The 20,024-nt window shown below is 47.9% G+C and overlaps 1 protein-coding gene across 1 annotated transcript in view; it reads right to left on the bottom strand.

Annotated features, from left to right (window-relative positions):
* The window catches only part of FIP1L1 (factor interacting with PAPOLA and CPSF1), a 53,134-nt gene extending 38,560 nt beyond the window's left edge, over positions 1-14,574 (bottom strand). The window contains exons 1-9 of the mRNA XM_078863400.1: positions 14,136-14,574; positions 12,252-12,297; positions 10,350-10,458; positions 9,348-9,448; positions 7,801-7,856; positions 6,476-6,589; positions 5,026-5,156; positions 1,581-1,705; positions 548-668 (exon numbers count right to left, since the gene is read on the bottom strand). Coding sequence (XP_078719526.1) covers positions 548-668; positions 1,581-1,705; positions 5,026-5,156; positions 6,476-6,589; positions 7,801-7,856; positions 9,348-9,448; positions 10,350-10,458; positions 12,252-12,297; positions 14,136-14,214 — 882 coding nt within the window. The 5' untranslated portion in view covers positions 14,215-14,574. The remainder of the gene's footprint in view (positions 1-547; positions 669-1,580; positions 1,706-5,025; positions 5,157-6,475; positions 6,590-7,800; positions 7,857-9,347; positions 9,449-10,349; positions 10,459-12,251; positions 12,298-14,135) is intronic.
* Between the last annotated feature and the right edge of the window lie 5,450 nt (positions 14,575-20,024).

The raw sequence follows: 20,024 nt of genomic DNA, 5'->3' as shown, positions 1-20,024 counted from the left end.
TTTGGGGCTATCGGTGGTGGGCACTGCAGCAAAATCGATATTTTTTGCACTGCGCCGCACCATCGAGAAGAGCTCAGTTCGAAGGCGACGACGGCAAGTCACTTGTCGGATGCCGTCGCCCCCGTCTTGACGACCAAACCACCAGCAAAACCGCGCACTTCGGTTGGCGGTTGACGCTCGAAGCGTACCGCGGCCCTCTAAGGAATGGCGCCGCCCCCCACGACCCGCACACAGGGGTGCTGGGGGGTGCCCCTCGCCCAGCAGCGGACGTTCAAAACGGCTGTACGCCAAAACCTCGCCAGGACTTGACAGCCCCGGCACCGCCGATGAGCGCGGTTGGTTACATACCGTGCGAAAGAAGTTGAACGTGCATCCGTACGGCGTTGTGGTAGTGTGGTGGGAGCTGCAGCGGTGCGGCGGTGTGGTTTGCTGCGACGGTGGCGCGGTTGTGGTGCGGTAGTGCGGTGCGATGGTAACTCAGCGGTGTTGTGAGTGTGGTGTAGATATGGTGGTTGCAGCGGTATTGCGCGGTGAGGCCGGCCCTTGCCTGGATGGGGCTGGGCTCGGGGAGGCCGTCGCGGTCTCGCCTCCTGCCCTCCACGCGGGTGATGCCGATCATCTGGCTCCCGATCACGTCGATGGTGCCTGACAACTTCCTGGGTTCATATCTGTTCAAACGCAAACGCGAGCCTCTGTAAGTCCACCGATACCAGAATCCACGCCACTGCACGTACATGCCACCAGCTCGACGTGCGCGCCCCTCTTGATTAATTCGCTGCTACAAGAGGGCCGTCCGCACGCCATACGGGCCTCGGGATTATTTACCCACGCGTCGGCACGCACGTACGCATGCACAGACGTATGCTCAACTTCTTTCGCACCGTACGTAGTCAACCGTGCTGAACGGAGGTTCGGGGGAAGGAAAATTAAAACGCGTTCATCCAGACTGCACTATCATCGGGATGTCTGGAGGGGAAGAATTCATTGGGAACTCTCAAAGAGCAGTGCGAGTGTCACAGAGCTACCACGGCGATCCCTTCTAGAGTGACCTCTGTTCCACACGGGAGGGGGAAACACTTTCTACCTCCTCTGCCTTCAACCATAATGTTCACTGCAAGTTCTCAGAGCTGGAATTTAGCCAAAATTAAAGTGTAGAAGCACAAATGTCATTTGCTTTCTTGCGTAGTCATTTGCAAACGATAAAACACCAACATCTCACTCATCCTCAACGGCATAACTGAGGCTGCGCTGCAGGACACTGCAGGACACTGCAGGACACTGCAGGACACTACAGCGACACTGCAGGACACTGCAGGACACTACAGGACACTACAGCGACACTGCAGGACACTGCAGGGACACTGCAGGACACTGCAGGACACTGCAGGACACTGCAGGGACACTGCAGGACACTGCAGGACACTGCAGGACACTGCAGGACACTACAGCGACACTGCAGGACACTACAGCGACACTGCAGGACACTGCAGGACACTGCAGGACACTGCAGGACACTGCAGGACACTGCTGCTGCTGCTGCCGCCGCGTGGCCAGGTTGTGCCGTGGGGGTGGAGCGCTACCTGTGAGGCGGGGGTCCCATCCGTCGCAAGCCACCCTGCTGCAGCGGGAACTCGGTCTTGATGAGCGTTGGTCCGGCCATGTCTTGCTCCTTGTCGAGCAGGTTCCCCGTCCGCCCTTGCTGCACCTGTGGGTGCCACGGTGGCGAGATGTTAACTCCCTCGCCCGGTACACAGGAGGGCGTGGGTTCCATCTCGACCCTGACACCTGCTGTATATTTAGAGTTTGCGTGTCTCTCTCTCATCATCATCACGGTGGCTAGGAGATGTTAACTACCTCGCACGGTACACAGGAGGGCGTGGGTTCCATCTCGACCCTGACACCTGCTGTATATTTAGAGTTTGCGTGTCTCTCTCTCATCATCATCACGGTGGCTAGGAGATGTTAACTACCTCGCACGGTACACAGGAGGGCGTGGGTTCCATCTCGACCCTGACACCTGCTGTGTATTTAGAGTTTGCGTGTCTCTCTCTCATCATCATCACGGTGGCTAGGAGATGTTAACTACCTCGCCCGGTACACAGGAGGGCGTGGGTTCCATCTCGACCCTGACACCTGCTGTGTATTTGGAGTTTGCGTGTCTCTCTCTCTCCCCGTGGTCGCAAGGATATTTTTATACGGGTCCTCCAGTTTTTCCCTCCACATTTAGAATCAACGCGTTCAGAGTATTTGGCTCCTATAAATTTCCACGCGACGATAAGCCACTTCCTTGAGCTGTCATTCATGATGGCCAGGTCGCTTCTGAAAAAAGAACGACATAGCTCAGTGGCCCTGACCTGGTAAAATTAAAAATGTGAAAGTAAAAAGTCCACAAGCGGGGGCGGCAATAGAGCGAGGCGTGCGAGCGGACGCATTGCGAGCGACAACGCGCCCGTCCGACGCTCTGCGGCGCCTCCTCAGCTCGCGACGTACGTGCGTGGCCCTCGCGTACACGTGCGTGGCCCTCGCGTACACGTGCGTGGCCCTCGCGTACACGTGCGTGTCCCTCGCGTGCACGTGCGTGTCCCTCGCGTGCACGTGCGTGGCCCTCGCGTGCACGTGCGTGGTCCTCGCGTGCACGTGCGTGGCCCTCGCGTGCACGTGCGTGGCCCTCGCGTGCACGTGCGTGGCCCTCGCGTGCACGTGCGTGGCCCTCGCGTGCACGTGCGTGGCCCTCGCGTGCACGTGCGTGGCCCTCGCGTGCACGTGCGTGGCCCTCGCGTGCACGTGCGTGGCCCTCGCGTACACGTGCGTGGCCCTCGCGTACACGTGCGTGGCCCTCGCGTACACGTGCGGCCGATCGACCGCTCGGGCGGCCGCTCGCCAAGCTAATCCTGCTCGAGCGCGGCCCTTCTGGCAATCAACCGCCGGGCAAGCGAGCGCCGCCCCAAGTCGAGCAGGCCACGAGGGTCGGTGAATAAAGTTTCCTAACGCGGTCAGCGCGGGTTGGCGAAGGCTGGGAGCACGGACGTGGTGGGAGAACAGAAGTACAGTACAACAACAGATTTTGCCGCGCAGTATTCCCTCGTTATTCACGAGCTTGCTATCCGCAATGTTCACTATCCGCGAATCGCATCTGGAACTCTACACGACTGCATCGAGAGAAAGTGATGAGAGATAAAGTGATGAGAGAGAAAGTGATGAGAGATGAAGTGATGAGAGAGTGATGAGATAAAGAGATGGAGAACTTCTCGAAGCTTTAAAATCTTCTGCAGACGTTGTGCGCACGATAATCGTAGGCCATTACCACTATCCGTGAGATTTGTTATTCGCGAGCATCTCCGGAAAGTATCCCTCGTCGCGAATAACGAGGACATGCCGTACTGCCCCCAGCGTTGAGGAGGCAACAAAGCCCCGGTGATGACGACAACGACGACGCGTGCGTGCGGGCGGACTAACCAATGGTGATGAACACAAGGCAACGCGTCGCTCCAAGGACCGATGGCCGGAGGTCGCGGCTCGTGATGGAAGCGGCGTTGAGAGGGGGGAACGCGCCCCGAGAGGCACGTCCAACGAGGAGATGGAGAAATGAAATTGGGTTTGTGTACAGGAGCTAAACGAACCGCGACACCGCGAGATGGCAGCGGCTTGGGAAGGGCTTCATCCGGCAGTGGATATATCATGGCTGATGACGATGATGAATAAAGCACGATAGCGAACCGAGACTCGCGCTGGGACAAACGACTGCCACTTAGAGCCGAAGCCCGGTCAAACGGTTCACAAGCGCTCTTTAAGTGAACGGTGCAAGAACAACAAATGAGTTACAAAATGATAAGTGCACTGGATTCCACAAGTCACACACACACACACACCTCTCTGCGTAATGCATCATTACGTGTGCTGGACACGCCGACCTCCGCAGAGCTGTGACGGCAGTACCTGCCGCCTAACGATCGTCGTGACGCACGGAGGGCCCCCCACCCAATCACAGCACGGGGAGCGAATGAGACGCCGCGGTCGTCTAAACTCAGATGCCCCCCCTAATGGACAGGTTATATCGGACATATAATAGCACAACAAAGATAAAAGATCCTCCGTAAAGCCGTTAACAGACAGTTGGGGCAAATGCTGTTCACGAGCAGAAAATCGTCACTGGTGTTGGCCGTGAGCGGGAATTGAACTCGGGTCACCGGGTTCATAGCACAGCGCGTTAACCACTGCACCACCGCTCCCCACAACAGCACAACAGAGGCACATACTCGCACAAAAAAACTAAGATCCGTGAATAGCCTAAGAAAACTGCTGGGGGCAAGTGTCATTCACGAGCACCTATGAAGGCCGGCACGGCGCACAAATCGGGTGGTGTTGACAACATCCCGCCCGGCTGCCTGTCTCCTCAGTGCCGATGTTGACACACCGCGCAGAGCCAATCTAAGGAAGGCCTCTCAGCGGTTCACTTAACCGCCAACGATGTTACCTACGGCCGAAAATCGAACTCAGGTCGCCAGGTTCCTAGCTCCCGCGCGCTAACCACCCGCGAGACATGCAAACTCCGAATAGACAGCAGGCGTCAGGGCTGTTTTAGAATTAGGCTTGGGGTCCATCGCGATCACGACTCAAACCGCGACCGCCTGGACTGCGGGGCACAACGCTGGCGCACCACGGCGCCACTCCCCGAGACCAAACCGCACGTGGCGCAACTTCCGGCACGCACGCGCTCTCTTTCTCTCTCGCAAGCGCAGCAATAAATATATGACCACCGCGAGGCCACTGGAAAAAGATCAGCGATCGCGGCGGAGGCACGGGTAACGGATCGGCAGAGCGGCGGGCGGACGCGATGGAGCGAGCGAGCGAGCGATCGCACGATGGAGCGAGCGATTGAGCGAGCGATTGAGCGAGCGATTGGGCGAGCGATCGCACGATGGAGCAAGCGATTGAGCGAGCGATTGAGCGAGCGATCGCACGATGGAGCGAGCGATAGAGCGAGCGATCGCACGATGGAGCGAGCGATTGAGCGAGCAATCGCACCGTGATGCGGTTCATGGCCGGGCCGCTGGGCAGCGGATCGAGTCCCTGGCGAAGACGCTTCTGCTTCTCGCAGTACGCCTTCCACGTGTCCTCGTTGAAGCCAAAGTTGAAGTAGTCAGACAGATCCGCGCCTGCAAACGGAACACAGCGACAAAGACAAAGATGCCCACTTGTAGCCTCAACAGACTTTGGGGGCAAGTGGAGTTAGCGAGTAGCACCTATGAAAGCTGGCACGGCACACGAAGGGGTGGGTGGTCAGCACCATGCCCAAACACCTTTCGCTGCTTCGTGGCGATGTATACACACCGGACCAGATACTCATTTGAGGCCGAGTCAACCTAGAGGAGGCCCAGGACCAGTTCAGATAATCGTCACTGGTGTTGGCTGTGAATGGGAATTGAACCCAGGTCGCCGGGTTGACAGCGCAGGACGCTAAGCGCTCCCCACATCCACGAACCATGCACACACACACACATCCACTAACCATGCACACACACACACACACATCCACTAACCATGCACACACACACACACACGTCCACGAACCATGCACACACACACACATCCACTAACCATGCACACACACACACACACATCCACTAACCATGCACACACACACACACACGTCCACGAACCATGCACACACACACACACACGTCCACTAACCATGCACACACACACACACGTCCACTAACCATGCGCACACACACACACACACGTCCACGAACCAAGCAAAATACAGCTCGCACACCGCACACAAACACGTGCCACGCACGCACACATTCACAGACACACATATACTCCTCATACACGGACACACGTACCACGCACACCAACGCAAAGGACACACAAAGCACATACACAGACACACACACGCACCAGGCACACACGCACCACACACATCTGCATTCTTAAACGTGTATTGCTCTTCATTTACCCAGGAAAGTCTGAACGAGTCAAGACTTTTTTGCAGGAGGCTCTTATATCCGCTACGGCTAAACAGGGGCCTTTGTCATTGTCGTTGGTGAACTTGCATCTTCGATGCCACGAAGCATAAACTAAACTATTTTTTATTTTACCAGTTAAGGCCCAACGAGCAGTGTCGCTCTTTTTCAGAAGCAACCTGGCCACAAATGATAAATGAACTTAGGGGCTTATCACACAGAAATTAAAAGCAGCCAAATACTCTGAAACGTTGTGACGTTGATTCTAAATGTGGAGGAAAAGATCCGCGTGACTACGGGGAGAACACGCAAACTCCAAATATAGAGCGGGCATCACGGTCGGGATCGAACCCACGACCCCCCGCATACCAAGCGAGGTAGTCAACATCTCCTAGCCACCGCAGATGCCCTAATGAATCCAGCCGGGCTCTCTCTCGCCCACCGAAACAGAGCACAGAGGAAGCATTCTGCGAGCGGCGCGGTGCCGTTCCTGTGGCTGTCCGCACCTGGTTTGCGCCAGGGCTTGTCCTCAAAGGAGTCGAGGTCAACCTCGAGAACAGGAATGCCAGCGATGCTCCCCGGCGCGTCCAGATCCACGCCCTTCACCTGTTTGGGTCCGGCTGCGGGCACGGGAAGAGAGAGGGGGGGGGAAGATTCGAACACGCAGCAGGCAAATACTACACTCGCAACCGAGCACGGGCTCGGATTGTGCGTCGATGCTACACTCATGCACGCACACAGCATGTGAGCACTACGCTTGCGCACAAGTAGGGTACACGCAGGAGCACGTTGATGAACTTGCTGTCGGCGATTTTGGCTATGAGCGAATCGCATCTGGAACTCTGCACGACTGCAGATAAGGTGATGAGATGAAGGTAGTAATTTTTAAACCGTTATTTAATTATTTTACATTAATTATTCATTACTTTGTTCATGGCAACCAATTCAATGTTTTTGTGTCACTATAATTTCATATATTTAATAGGTTATTTTTATATTTAATTCAGGTAATTCTTCGCACCATTTTCTATCCACGAGCACCTCCAGAACGCATCCCTCGCGAATAACGAGGGAATACTGTACAAACACAAAGATACCCCGTAATGCTTTAACAGAGGATTGGGGCAGGTGCTGTAGCGAGCACTTATGAAGGCCGGCACGGCACGTGGTGCTGGGTGGCCAGCACCACGTCCGTCCATGAGTGGTGATGTTTACGCACTGCTCTAGATATTCATTTGAGGCCGAGTCGACCTAAGGGAAGCCCTGGAGGGGTGCAAATAATCGTCCCCGGTGTAAGCCGTGAGTGGGAATAGAACTCAGATCGCCGGATTCGTAGCGAAGTGCGCTAACCGCTGCACTACCGCTCCCCCATTGTCCGTGTACGAAAACACGTACACGTATTCTTTGGTTCTGTCGGTAAAGTCACGTAGATAGGTCCAAAGAATATAACAAAATAACAAAAAACTACGACGTTTCGAACGCAACACAAGCGGTCATCACAGGGAAAAGGGGGGTTAGCTTCTAAAGAGAACTGCTTATAAAGGTTTGAAATGGGCGTAGCCCAAATGTCAGCCTCCCTCACGTGCACATACACACACACAAACACGTAGACGCACACACAGTCAACACACGCAGACCGAAACAAGAAACAATATGAACTGGGTAGCAGAAACGAGAGAAAAAATCATCGAAATGAGACCGTGAATTGTGACGATTCTTCAGATCGCGCGGCGTGTGGGTGTAAAACACGGCACACCTATTAAATACACTCACAACACTCCACAACGGACGTAAAGGTGTGGAATCTGTACGACGCCACGTGCCGCTGTACCTGCTGAGGATGCCCCATACGGCCGTGCGCCGGGCTTGATATTCAGGTTCACGCCACTGAACACAAAACGGGTGGGGGTTACAGTAATGACGGCCCATCGTATAATCCAGATTGTTGCTTCATCACGTAACAGAGCAGATATAAACGTGCACGTATGAGTCGAGTAACTTTCTTTCTAAAATGGAATCATTTCTAACAGCTGCTGCTACAGCGTTCTATGATTTACACATTGTTTTACGTCAGCCTCCCGATTGCAAGCGTAATTAGATGGAACACACAAACGTATTATTTAATAAAACAAATGTCGGACCAAAGATGTAGGATATTTTTTGGAGGAACATACATTTTATCCACGCTACTATTTTTTTTATCTAACATGATTAAAAATAAATTGTTATAACAGTGATACTTGAACAAAAATAAACTGCTAGCAGAGACTTGCATTGATAAGTTGGTTTAAAAGTTAAAGATGGAGTACAGCTCTTCTCCACTTGTAACCTATTTCAGTGGTGGATATTCCACAAGGGACAATCTTTGTGATTGATCAGTGGTGTACACTCAGTGACCGTGAATTGCTAGTTGGTATAGACCAGGGGTCGGCAACCAAAATAACAAGAAGAGCCATTTCTTTCAAATTCGGTACAAAATTCAGTATTTCAAGAGCCGCAATGCATCTGAGTACATACTGTACATACGTACATATCGTCAAGAAGCAGCCCGTAAAGAGCCGCATGCGGCTCCGGAGCCGTAGGTTGCCGACCCCTGCTATAGACGTATACAGTGTAGCTTACATGCGTCCATGCACGTGTGTGCAAAGGCTATGGGGGTGTGTGTGTGCATGTGTGTGGGGAGCGGTAGTGTAGCGGTTAGCACGCTGCGCTATGAACCTGGCGACCCGAGTTCGATTCCCGCTCACGGCCAACACCGGTGACAATTATCTGAACCAGTCCCAGGCCTCCCCTAGGTCAACTCAGCCTCAAATGAGTACCTGGTGCGGTGTGTTAACATCGCCACTCGGGAGACAAAGGCGGCCGGGCGTGGTGCTGGCCACCCACCCCCTCGTGTGCCGTGCCGGCCTCCATAGGTGCTCGCTAACAGCACTTGCCCCTACAGTCTGTTAAGACTAAATGGGGGATCTTTGTCTTTGTGTGTAGTGCAGCGGAAAACTAACCCTCGTTATGGAGTGGTAGTACAGTGGTTAGCGTGCATGTGTGTGTGAATGGAGATACTAGTTTGTGTGTACGCAATATGTATGTGCGCTCATGCGAGAGTATTTCAACAATGCGTGGACTAAGTTTTGCCCAATCCTAGCCAGCTGGTTCAGAAACTGAATAAACTAATACATGTGAACAGCTGTTTGTAATGATGCATGTGGGTGGGTGTAACTGTCAGCATGCATGTGTGTGCCTGTGTGTGCAACCGTGTGTGTGCCTGTGTGTGCCTGTGTGTGCGTGTGTACCTGTGTGTTCCTGTGTGTGCGTGCGTGTGCGTGCCTGTGCGCCTGCCTGTGTGTGCATGTGTGTGCGTGCGTGTGCGTGCGTACTCACGTGTACTGTGGCGCCCCTGTCTTGATGTCCCCAATCGTGACCTGCACGTCGTCGTCGTCGCTATCACTATCGCTGTCGTCTTCGGCATCTTCAGTCCCATTCTACACAATAAATGCACAACGTGGACATGTTTAGCGTCTACACGCGACCGCACATCAAGTTACCGCACACAGTCGCAGAGTAGAAAAAAGCACAGGACTTGACATCGGACTTGAACCAGGGCAGGGGGTCGATGGCAGACGGCTGGTGGGAGAGAGTTCCAGGCTAGAGATTTCCCACACCTCTAATCAGCCACTTTCTTTGAGATATCATTTGTGGCAGGTCGCTTCTGCAAAAGAAGCCAATAGTTCAGTGGGCTTGACCTGGTCAAATAAAAATTGTTGTCATTTCTTTTTTGCAATTTGCTTATTACCTTTCCTATACTTTTCACTCCGATTGGCACGGTTGGCGACATACGGCGCGCAAAAGAAGTTCAACATACACACAAACGGAAGGAGCGATTTCCCACTGAGCAAAAGTTGACTGGGAGCTTCGACAGAACGCTGGAGTGGAGAGTTCCAGGAGGGGAGTGGAGTGAGAATGGCGAGGGGGAGAAGTAGGCATGTGCACGCCTGATGACTAAGAGCACGATCTTAACATTTATAATGTCAATTAACACAAAAAAAGTTTCAAGTAACAGGGTCTGCTGAGGTTGTACTGTGGTTAGAGCCCAGGACTCGCAGTTGGAACGTGGCAAGTTCAAATATTGAGAAACTCAATTGAGTATTTAGTTTTTGCCAACTCGAGTGTAAAAGCATATACAAGCAGAACATCCGACGTCTCCTCATATAAGCAAAAATGTTTTAATCTATAAAACCTAATGGCTTTCCAACCGATGTTACCCATGGCGATAATTCAGTCGTTCCACAAAACCTCCACCAGTTAACGCCCATGTGTCTACTCTTTGTACCCGTGGTCTTCCCCTTTGGCCTGTGCATCTGCGAACCAGAGCGAGAGACAAACCGGAGCGGCCACGGCCTCGGTGCCGTCGCCGTTGGTTTCTTCGGCGTTGCCGTTCAAAGGGAGGTCGCCGCCTTTGTCGTCGGCAGCCGCGGGCACGTCCGCAGGTGGCCTGGAAGACAAATGGAGAGCCGCGACACACGCCGCTTCAAGAACCACCGCGCTATCGGAATCGGAATCTTGATTTATCCTGGAGAAATCCGATGAGCTACACCCACCACGTGCAAACACGGGCATGTTCGAGGAGAGCGGCGGTGCAGCTATTAGCGCACCGAGATCCGTGCGACGCGAGTTCCGTTTTCCAGCCACGGCTAACATTAGTTGCGGTGATCCGAACCGGTCCTGGGCCTCCACTAAAGTAATGTCGGACTTAAATGAGTATCTGGTGCCGTGTGTAAAAATAAGCAGTGGGGAGACAAAGGTGGCGAGGCACGTTGCTGGCCACACAACCGCCATGCCGGACTTAATAGGTGTTCGCTCGCAACACTTGGCCAAATGGGATCTTTGTGCTGGCTGGGAGGCCCGTGGCCCTACAGCAAATGGATTCTTCAATATCTCTGCAGAGCTTTGAGTGCTATCCACTCATACGCGTGACTTTTCGCAGGATACTCCAGTCTCCTCCCACATGAAGTCACCGATTAACGGAACTGGCCAAACACCTCAATGATGGACCCTCCTGACAGAGTCGAGCTAATTTAGCACAAGTACCATGGTGTTATCACCGCTGCCGAGTGGTGAACAGTAGTGGGTGTTACTGATCTGGTAGTTGGCGTACTATGCAATAAAGCTCACTGACCCGAGTTTACTTTCTGACGATGAATAACGCGAGGGGGAATTGGAATCTACACCAGGTCTGAGCCTCCTCTATGTCAAGAGGCTGAAAATAAACATGTGGTAAAGATGTGAACATCACCACTGGGGGAAGAGGGCTGGGTGTGTGTGGAGCTTTCTACATTTACATCACTCTCTTGACTGCTATGCCAGCCTTAAGAGGTTTCCATTGGCAGTACTTGCCCAACAATACCTATCGCGGATTTGTGCGCAAGCCAAAAAACTATACTCGGCCTGCAATCTTACAGAAATAAATCAATGTTGTCATGTCAACATCTGACTGTTATCTGCTATGTTTTACATGTACAGCTCTTTTGTCAGCCTACTGCTGGATGAGGACCTTCCTCACGCCTTGCCGGTCATGGGGTTACTTGACCAGACTTAATGTAGCTGATCAATATGGGTTGCTCAAGACACTAGAGCATAAAAAGCACCGTCCAATAGATATAGCTGCAGGTCTCTCTGCTGCCCACCACATTACCATTTACGCAATAGGACATATGGCGTTTTGCAGTCAACCCAAGTTAATCAATCACATGGTCTGTACATTATTCTAAATCAATGACATTTATTTAAAATGTTTGCAAAAAGTCTACTTCTTTCATTCGGTTCGAATACCAATGTTAATAAACGTGAGAGGTATGTCATCAACAGCCCAAATGATAGAAAATGAGCCTGTTCCCTTGGACAGCTCACTCAACCATGTGCGGTCCTAATTTTTTGTAACATAAACTTCACAAACGTACAGAATTCTTCAAGACCATCCGTAAAATCATTCGGCCTTCCACATTCAGTGAGCCTAAACCTTCCATTTGTCTCACGGGGATGATGACTCAGGTTAAACTGTACAGCAGTGATCTTCACGTACATGATACAAGTGTAAATATGAACTCCTTGTTATGTAAAAGTTAGGCATTGCAGAAATGTAATTTAAATGCAGCATTCGTGCAACAATTAAATTATAAAATTTTAATTTGCCCGACTTTCCTCATGATGGATAAGACCCCTCAACGCCCCTCCTCCCACCCCATTGGGCAGTGTGGATGTCTTTGACTCTGAGTGATGTGCACCTACCCAACAGTTGCAGGTTCACCCTCCGCTTTGTCAGCGGCATCTTCATCTGAAATAAAATGTGAAATGCAGTGTGATAAAATAAACGGAGGGGCTTTTTTTTATGAAAGACTCAGACAAGAACGGCAGGCAGGTATCTCCACGTGCACTGATAAGGTGATTATTCTAAATATTTAGGCCGTTATGTTAACACAAAACACATTTAAACACCAAATACACTTCAGTGCCTTATCTTCATTTCCAGGATACATTTTTTACATGTTTGGAAACAGATGCATACATATGCAATGTTTGCATGTGTACATTTTAACTACTGTCATTTATTTAACCAGTTTAAACAGTGAGTTTGTATCATTGTCTTAACAAGGAAATAACAAGCGGAATAAAACAAAATCCATTTAGTTACTTGTTTTTCTTTGGGATGTGTAACCTACACTTTTATACGGATTTTGCTCGTCTATATTTTTGTCCTGAGAGTGCACAAGCACGCTTTGGTAGTCAAAGACTCCATGTCTCTTTCACGATGACCACAATCACGTATGGCCTGTTTTTTTTACATTTTAATATCTCGTTCTAAAACATGTGGACGTTAAACAAATTACGTTTTGGAAGTTTGTATTATGCCAACAAACGCCTTTAAAAATGTTCTGTTAAAAACACGTAAAATGTAAAAACCGCTATGTTCTATCCCCTAGTTAAGTGCCTTGTTAATTGAAACTAGAAAAGTACAAAGAATGTTTGAACCTAATGCATATTAAGAATGACACGCGTACGATCAAAATGTATATGCAGCAATGTTTTATTCCAAAAACCTTAAGACTATTCATTCCAGCGACACGCGATGAACAAATGTGCACCGGGTTTTATTGACGAAAAAGTATACATGTACAACCTTATGATTTATGGTTGTTGCAAAGCAATACTTAAGCACAATATTTAAAACAATTATCTTTAGCTACTAGCACAATACAGTGAAGCAAATTACTGGAGATAAACCAAGTAAAAAAACCACAAGCAATAACAAAATCCCGACAACTTGGTTAATCATTATTCAATATTCAGGATCTTAAGCTAGTGAATAAGTTGGTCTAAGCCAATGGTCGAAATTTACCAGGTCTGCGGTATATTCTAACTAATTGTCAATCATAATGAATTACAACCACACCGTAATTGTACATTCATTTTCTTTTTGTCATCATTTTATGTATCGAGAAAGTTGGATGTATCAGGCAAACTCTCTGCCCCATCTGCCTAGAAAGGTCACTTTCAGTCTCTAACACGGCAAGGGTTAATAACGAAATTTGGAGATATATTTGACGTTTTGTGCAACACGGGGAACTCAAGTTCTTCAAATCTCTTTTTTGTCCAAAATAAATAAAATATTAGGTTAGTTTTTTTTTTTGGGGGGGGGGGGGGAGTTGGCAGTGAGATTGCGTAAATGTGTCGTTAACCCCGCCACCACCCGACACAGCCAATTAGTAATGGAGCACGTAAGCGGAACATGGCAATTAGTTACTAGTACTGTACACCAACATCGGTGTGTTGGTAGTTGCTGCTGCTGCTGCTGTCTTCACGCACAAGGGATTCCCCCGTGTAGGTTAGCAGGGGCAAGTTTAGTTTCTACCTACGTGACTTTACCGAAAGAACCATAGAGTATTGATCGCTGCAGCAGTCACGAAAGCTTCAAATCAAGATTGTAACAGGGACAAGTTACGAAACAACCCTCTGTAACAAATCATTTTAACTCTAGGCAGCTACTACCGCCAACCCTCAAACGCTGTTGCACATTCCGAATTTACCCTCTTTTAACAGGGCAAAAGATGACACAAACGAACGTAGAGCAAGCTGAAAAAGCACGCGCGTTTAAATTAATGTAAATAAACGAACCTCCATACAACCATTGCTCTTCATCTTCCCCGCCCAAGCCTACGGCGTCGCCTGCCGCGTCCCCCACCTCCGCGGCCATCCCCGCGGCAGAGCTTCCAGGCAAGACGGGAGGCTGCGCGGAGGGCCTTGTGGCGATTGGGGCCTACGCGTGTGAACACGAACCTCTTGCGAGCGTCCAATCGCGCGCGCCTTCTACGACGTTAAAAAAAAAACTATACGCACGTGTATATAAATAAAAAAAAAAGGATATTAAAATTCAAAAGCACGCGTGCCTTCTGAGTTGTTCTGTTTGAAGAACTTTTGGGTGGAAGGGGGGAAAAAAATCACCACCCGCCCTCGGTACAGGCAGTCGCGCACGGAGCGCGCGAACTAATGACGCCACACCGGACGTGACGTACCGCGCCGCGACGTCATTCGTTAAAGCCACGCCCATGGCTTTGTGACCTCATGCTCGAGTTATTATTTTATTTCTATTATTTTTATTTCTAATATTATTTATATTATTTATTTAAACTATTTGACTTTACCGAAAAACCCTAAGAGTAACGTTTTAAAAGTTATCTAAACTCACAGATGTCAACCCGTGCGGTTTTCTCCGTATTCTTGCACAGGGGGCCTTGATTTTTCAGGTCCATACGGCATACGGCCGTTTCAATAGGGCAAAAAAAACAAATAATTGTTTATCTTCTTGGTTCTTTCGGTAAAGTCACGTAGAAAGAAAATAATAAAATAATAAAAATAAAACATTAAATCATTCTCACGACGTTTCGGCCACAACGCAAGCAGCCGTCTTCAGGTGGAGAACAGGTCTATCGAGAAGGCAGACTCTGCCTTCTCGACAAACAATGATTAAAATTTCGATTTAAAGCTTTCGTGACTGCAGGGATTCATCTTCTTGGTTCAGTCTGCCTTCTCGACAGACCTGTTCTCCACCTGAAGACGGCTGCTTGCGTTGTGGCCGAAACGTCGTGAGAATTATTTTATTATGTTTTATTTTTATCATTTTATTATTTTCCTTCTACGTGACTTTACCGAAAGAACCAAGAAGATGAATCCCTGCAGTCACGACAGCTTTAAATCGAAATTTTAATCATTGTTTGTGTTACGACCTTGTCATTGGACTTTGTTGGAAGAATGTTGAGATTCATAAGGGACACGGGGTGGCCAATAAGGTCCGCGTTGGTCTGCAATAAGCTAGGCACTGATAAGGGGTTCACAGGTATGTAAAAAATGAATCTATAAATTATTAAAGTATTTATTTTTATTTTACTAGGTCAGGCCCAAACTTGACTTGAAGCTTTCGTGACTGCAGGAATTCATATTCTTTGGGTCTTTCGGTAAAGTCACGTAGATAGAACAATAAATAATAAACGTGAAAATAAAGTGAACAAAAATAATCAAATGTTATTATAATAATAAAATGTTATTATTTTTTATTCACTTTATTTTCAGAGAACAATAAAATAATAAAAATGAAAATAAAGTGATTACAATGAATATTTTATTATTTTTTAATTCACTTTTATTTAATAAAATTTAAATTATTTTTTAATCACTTTATTTTCATTATTATAATTTTTAATCACTTTAGTTATTTTATTGTTCTTTCTACGTGACTTTCCCGAAAGACCCAAAGAAATCCGATCTCCAACCACTGAGCTGTGTAGCTATTTTGTCAGAAGCGACCGGGCAATCACCAGTGATAGCTTAAATAAGTGGCTTATCATCGTCACGTGGGCATTCATAGCAGCAGCCAAATACCCTCTAAACGCGTGATGTCACTCTTTGGTTCTTTCGGTAAAGTCACGTAGGTATAAAATAAAATAAATGAAATCACGACGTTTCGAAAAAAAAATTGCCGTGGTTTTCCCACCTGATGATGATTGCTTGTGTTGCAATCGAAACGTCGCGATTTAATTTATTTTCTACCTACGAACCAAAGAGTATGGATCCCTGCAGTCACGAAAACTTTAAATCTCGATTGAACGCGTGATGTTGATTCTAAGTGTGGAGAGGAAAAAATTAACCCGTAAAAACAAAGTTTTTTACTATAAATCCTTTATATGCGTGTTCAATGGGCCACAACCCAGCCCACATTGGTCTTTGAAACGGGCGGCTAAAGTCCTCTCGTCCTCTGGCTTGAGATGGCTGCCACCTATGGGTCAGATGATTGCCTGCCACCATTAAGCAATTGGTAATTAAATATATTTTTTTTTTACCTAAAAAGTGTAAAATTTTGGAAAAAAATTTTCACGAAAAAAAATTGTCACGCAGAACGAGTCTGTATGCAAAATGTCAGCTCGATTGGATCACTGGAAGTGGGTTAAAAAACGACCGAAAAATTTGCACGGTCGTAAGCGCGCAAGCAAGCAAGCAAGTGAACTTAATATAAAGGATTTTAAAAACAGAGGACCCAGAGAAAAGTCCACTCGAGCACGGGGAGAGAGACACACAGCAGGTGTCATGGTTGGAATCGAATCCACGACCTCCTGTACAGCAGGCGAGGTAGTTAACATCTCGCCAGCGTGTTCTCCAAGAAGAGACCTCTAGAGATCGGGGCAGTGTCTCACTTGCAAGTGAGCCGAGCCACCAACATGACAATCAACATAATACCGGACAATAAATTATAACGAAGCACGTTGAAAACAAGTGGAAAAACAAGCAAATACAAATCTGAGGAGCACATTGAGAGAAAATGTGGTTTCCATGTCGGAGCGTCCCTGCCTGACACCACATTGCGGCTCCACAAGCTGCTCAACATTCCGCGGTGGCGAGATATTAACTATCTCACCTGGTTTACTTGACCTTGACGCCTGCTGTATATTTTGAGTTTGCGTCTCTCTCTCTCTCATCATCATCACGGTGGCTCGGAGATGTTAACTACCTCGCCTGGTACACAGGAGGTCGTGAGTTCGATCCCAACCTCGACGCCTGCTGTGTATTTGGAGTTTGCGGTGTCTCTCTCTCATCATCATCACGGTGGCTAGAAGATGTTAACTACCTCGCCTGGCAGAGGCGTAGCTAGGATATTTTGCGCCCGGGGACGAACTATAAAATTGACGCCCCCCCCCCTCCCCCCCGTTTAATCACATTTTCCTATTACATTGTATTTAAAGAAGCAAATATATAGAAATTATATTACATGGCTCACTCAGCCACTGTCGTAGACTGGATGACATAGTCTACAAAAGATTAATTTTTCTTGATTTCACTGTCGCAAACTAGTCAATCACGTAATAAAAATCTGTTTTTTCCAATGTTTCTCTTTCAACGCTAAGAAGAGCAAGATCGCTGAGACGATCTTGTCCCATTGAAGCCGCAAATACGACAAAATAAGTTTCAATTTGCTGAACGACCGCTTACAGCTTGCAATTGAAACTGCTATTGTTAATACAATTTGCAGTGAAATTCGCAAATTCGGAAATATGTCGTCTCCATAAAACACAATAAAACCAAGAAGATCCAAAGGAGTTTCTGGTAGAACTTAATTCCGGTTACTGAGCAGCATTTTGCAACCTCCAATTTCTGTGAAAAGTTCGTGGCCATTGGTGTCTGTGTCATAGAAATTTCCAAAATCTGTGCAATTTCGACGAATTGCATCGACATCTGTGTCGGATAGAAGAGTTTTGACGTCCAGCAGAAATCCAAATTTTGTGTTCAGGTCTTTTAGTCGTAAAAACCGTGTTGACATCTCCTGTTGAAGTCGATAAAATACGCTCTTCATAACGAACACAATTTCTTCTGCTGCTGAAAGTTCTGCATCTCTTGCCAGTCCTCCTGGAATCTAATTCTTCTGTCCACATCGATCCCCCAGGCTGTGCATCTTGTTTTGGCGTTTTCTACAGCAACTTGGCTCAAATCATCACGAAGCTTGACAAATTCATGCTCCAAAGATTCAAGATCAGTTGCTGCTTCCTTGAAATTCATAGTAGGATCCTGTAAGCGCTTCTGAACACGATCAATTTTTCCAAGAATGACATTCCAGAAATGTAATAAAACTATGAAGTAAAAATTTAATACGCATGCCTGTAACTGTTCTGCATCGCTTCTGGTTTCAGGCGTCATAGTTACGTCCTCCGATAATTTGTCTAGCAGCCCTACTAGTTCATCCAGTCCTTCATAGATAGCTTTAACAGCTTCTGATCGTGCACTCCAGCGTGTTTCAGACTCCCGCTTTACTGTGATGGGCACAGCTTTTTTTTAACTCTTCACAACGAATTGTTGAACGAGAGAAAAACAAATATATACTGTGCGGTGGCTAGGATTGTTTTCATGAGAATTTAGTTTTTCTGGCTTTCTCCACTTGTTGAAACCGTTTGTTAACTCAAACGAAGCTCGTGAGTTTGAACTCGATGATGCAAATAATAGACAACAGAAACAGTACGCAGCTTTATTGATTGGTGAATATAATAGCCACGAACGATTCACTTCCTCTTCATTCGCTAGTCGGCGTTCATACCATGCGGATGTAATTGAACGTTCTCTGGATACTGATGATAGATTGTCTGTGCTGAAAAGGCAAGGATCCGAGAGTAATCATTTCATTGCGAAGAGGCTGTGATATTTTCGATAGCTTTGTCGTTTTATCATATTCTAAGTAGCCAACATCGTGAAACCTTAGTACAGCAGGAATAGCATCATAATGAGTATTTTCAGCTTCTCTATCAGAAGATTCTTCTATCTCATCTTCCCCGTTACTGTCAACAAGTTCATCATCATGTCGTAGTTTCCGCCACCAAAAAACAGGCCAGTGACTAAGGCTGAAAGACTGCGCCTGTCTGTTGTTTGGGACGTTCTTCCATGTAAGTTCTTAATAGGCACGCGTACCAAAATATAATTACATGACATGTAGGCTGTGTGTGGCGGGATATTTAACTTTTAGGTTGAGATGTAGATTTGTGCAGTAGTTTCAGGCTGCCGCGCCCGCCGCAATAAGTTATAATGTAACGTTGTAAGCCTCATTTTGGCGCCCCTTTACCTTGGCGCCCGGGGACATATGTACCCCCCTGCCCCCCCCTAGCTACGCCTCTGTCGCCTGGTGTACAGTAGGTCGTGAGTTCGATCCTGACCTAACGCCTGCTGCTGTATATTTGGAGTTGGCGTGTCTCTCTCTCATCATCATCACGGTGGCTAGGAGATGTTAACTACCTCGCCTGGTATACAGGGTTCTCCCCGTGGTCGCGTTGATTTTTCTCCGGGTTCCTTCCCTCCACATTAAGAAACAACATCACGCATTTAGATTATGCGGCCGCTTTAAATGTCTACATGGTAATCCACTTAATTTGTGGCCAGGTCGCTTCTGAAAAAAGAGCTATATAGCTCAGTGGGCCATACATGGTAAAATAAAATAAAAATTTTGTTTAGCTCTTATCCTGCTCAGATTGCATCACGTTTCATACCTCCTCAACAGATGACACATCAGCCAGCCACTCACAGGGGGTTGGCTACTTCCTCCAAACTCGTAGGGTCCATCCCATTGCCCCCACTCTGCCCCGTGACGTTGTTTAAGCAGAATAGTTCAAACCTGCACAACTTCACACCTGCAGACCTGATCCCTGGGGTTGGAGAACGGATTTGTCATTCTTTCCATTATCAAGTTTCCCACCTCTTGAAGTAAAATAAAACTGAGATATATCGGAAGAATTTCTCACAATACTATCAGGGAGCACCGCATAAAAATGCATTATATCGAGTGGTGTATTAGTATCCAACTGACAAAAAACGGAAAATGCAATGTCCTATTCTTAGGTTTTTTTCGGTAAAGTCACGTAGGTAAAACATTAAAATTAATAAAAGTAAAATAAAATAAAAATCACGTTTCGGAGGCAACACAAGCTTCCGTCTTCAGGTGGAACCGTCACAGCCACGACAGCTGTATCAAGTAAATGA

This window comes from Lampetra fluviatilis, chromosome 15 (genome assembly GCF_964198595.1).
Source record: "Lampetra fluviatilis chromosome 15, kcLamFluv1.1, whole genome shotgun sequence".
Classification (NCBI taxonomy): Eukaryota; Metazoa; Chordata; class Hyperoartia; order Petromyzontiformes; family Petromyzontidae; genus Lampetra; species Lampetra fluviatilis.
The sequence above is the reverse complement of the archived record's forward strand: the minus strand, read 5'-3'. Positions and strand labels throughout refer to the sequence as shown.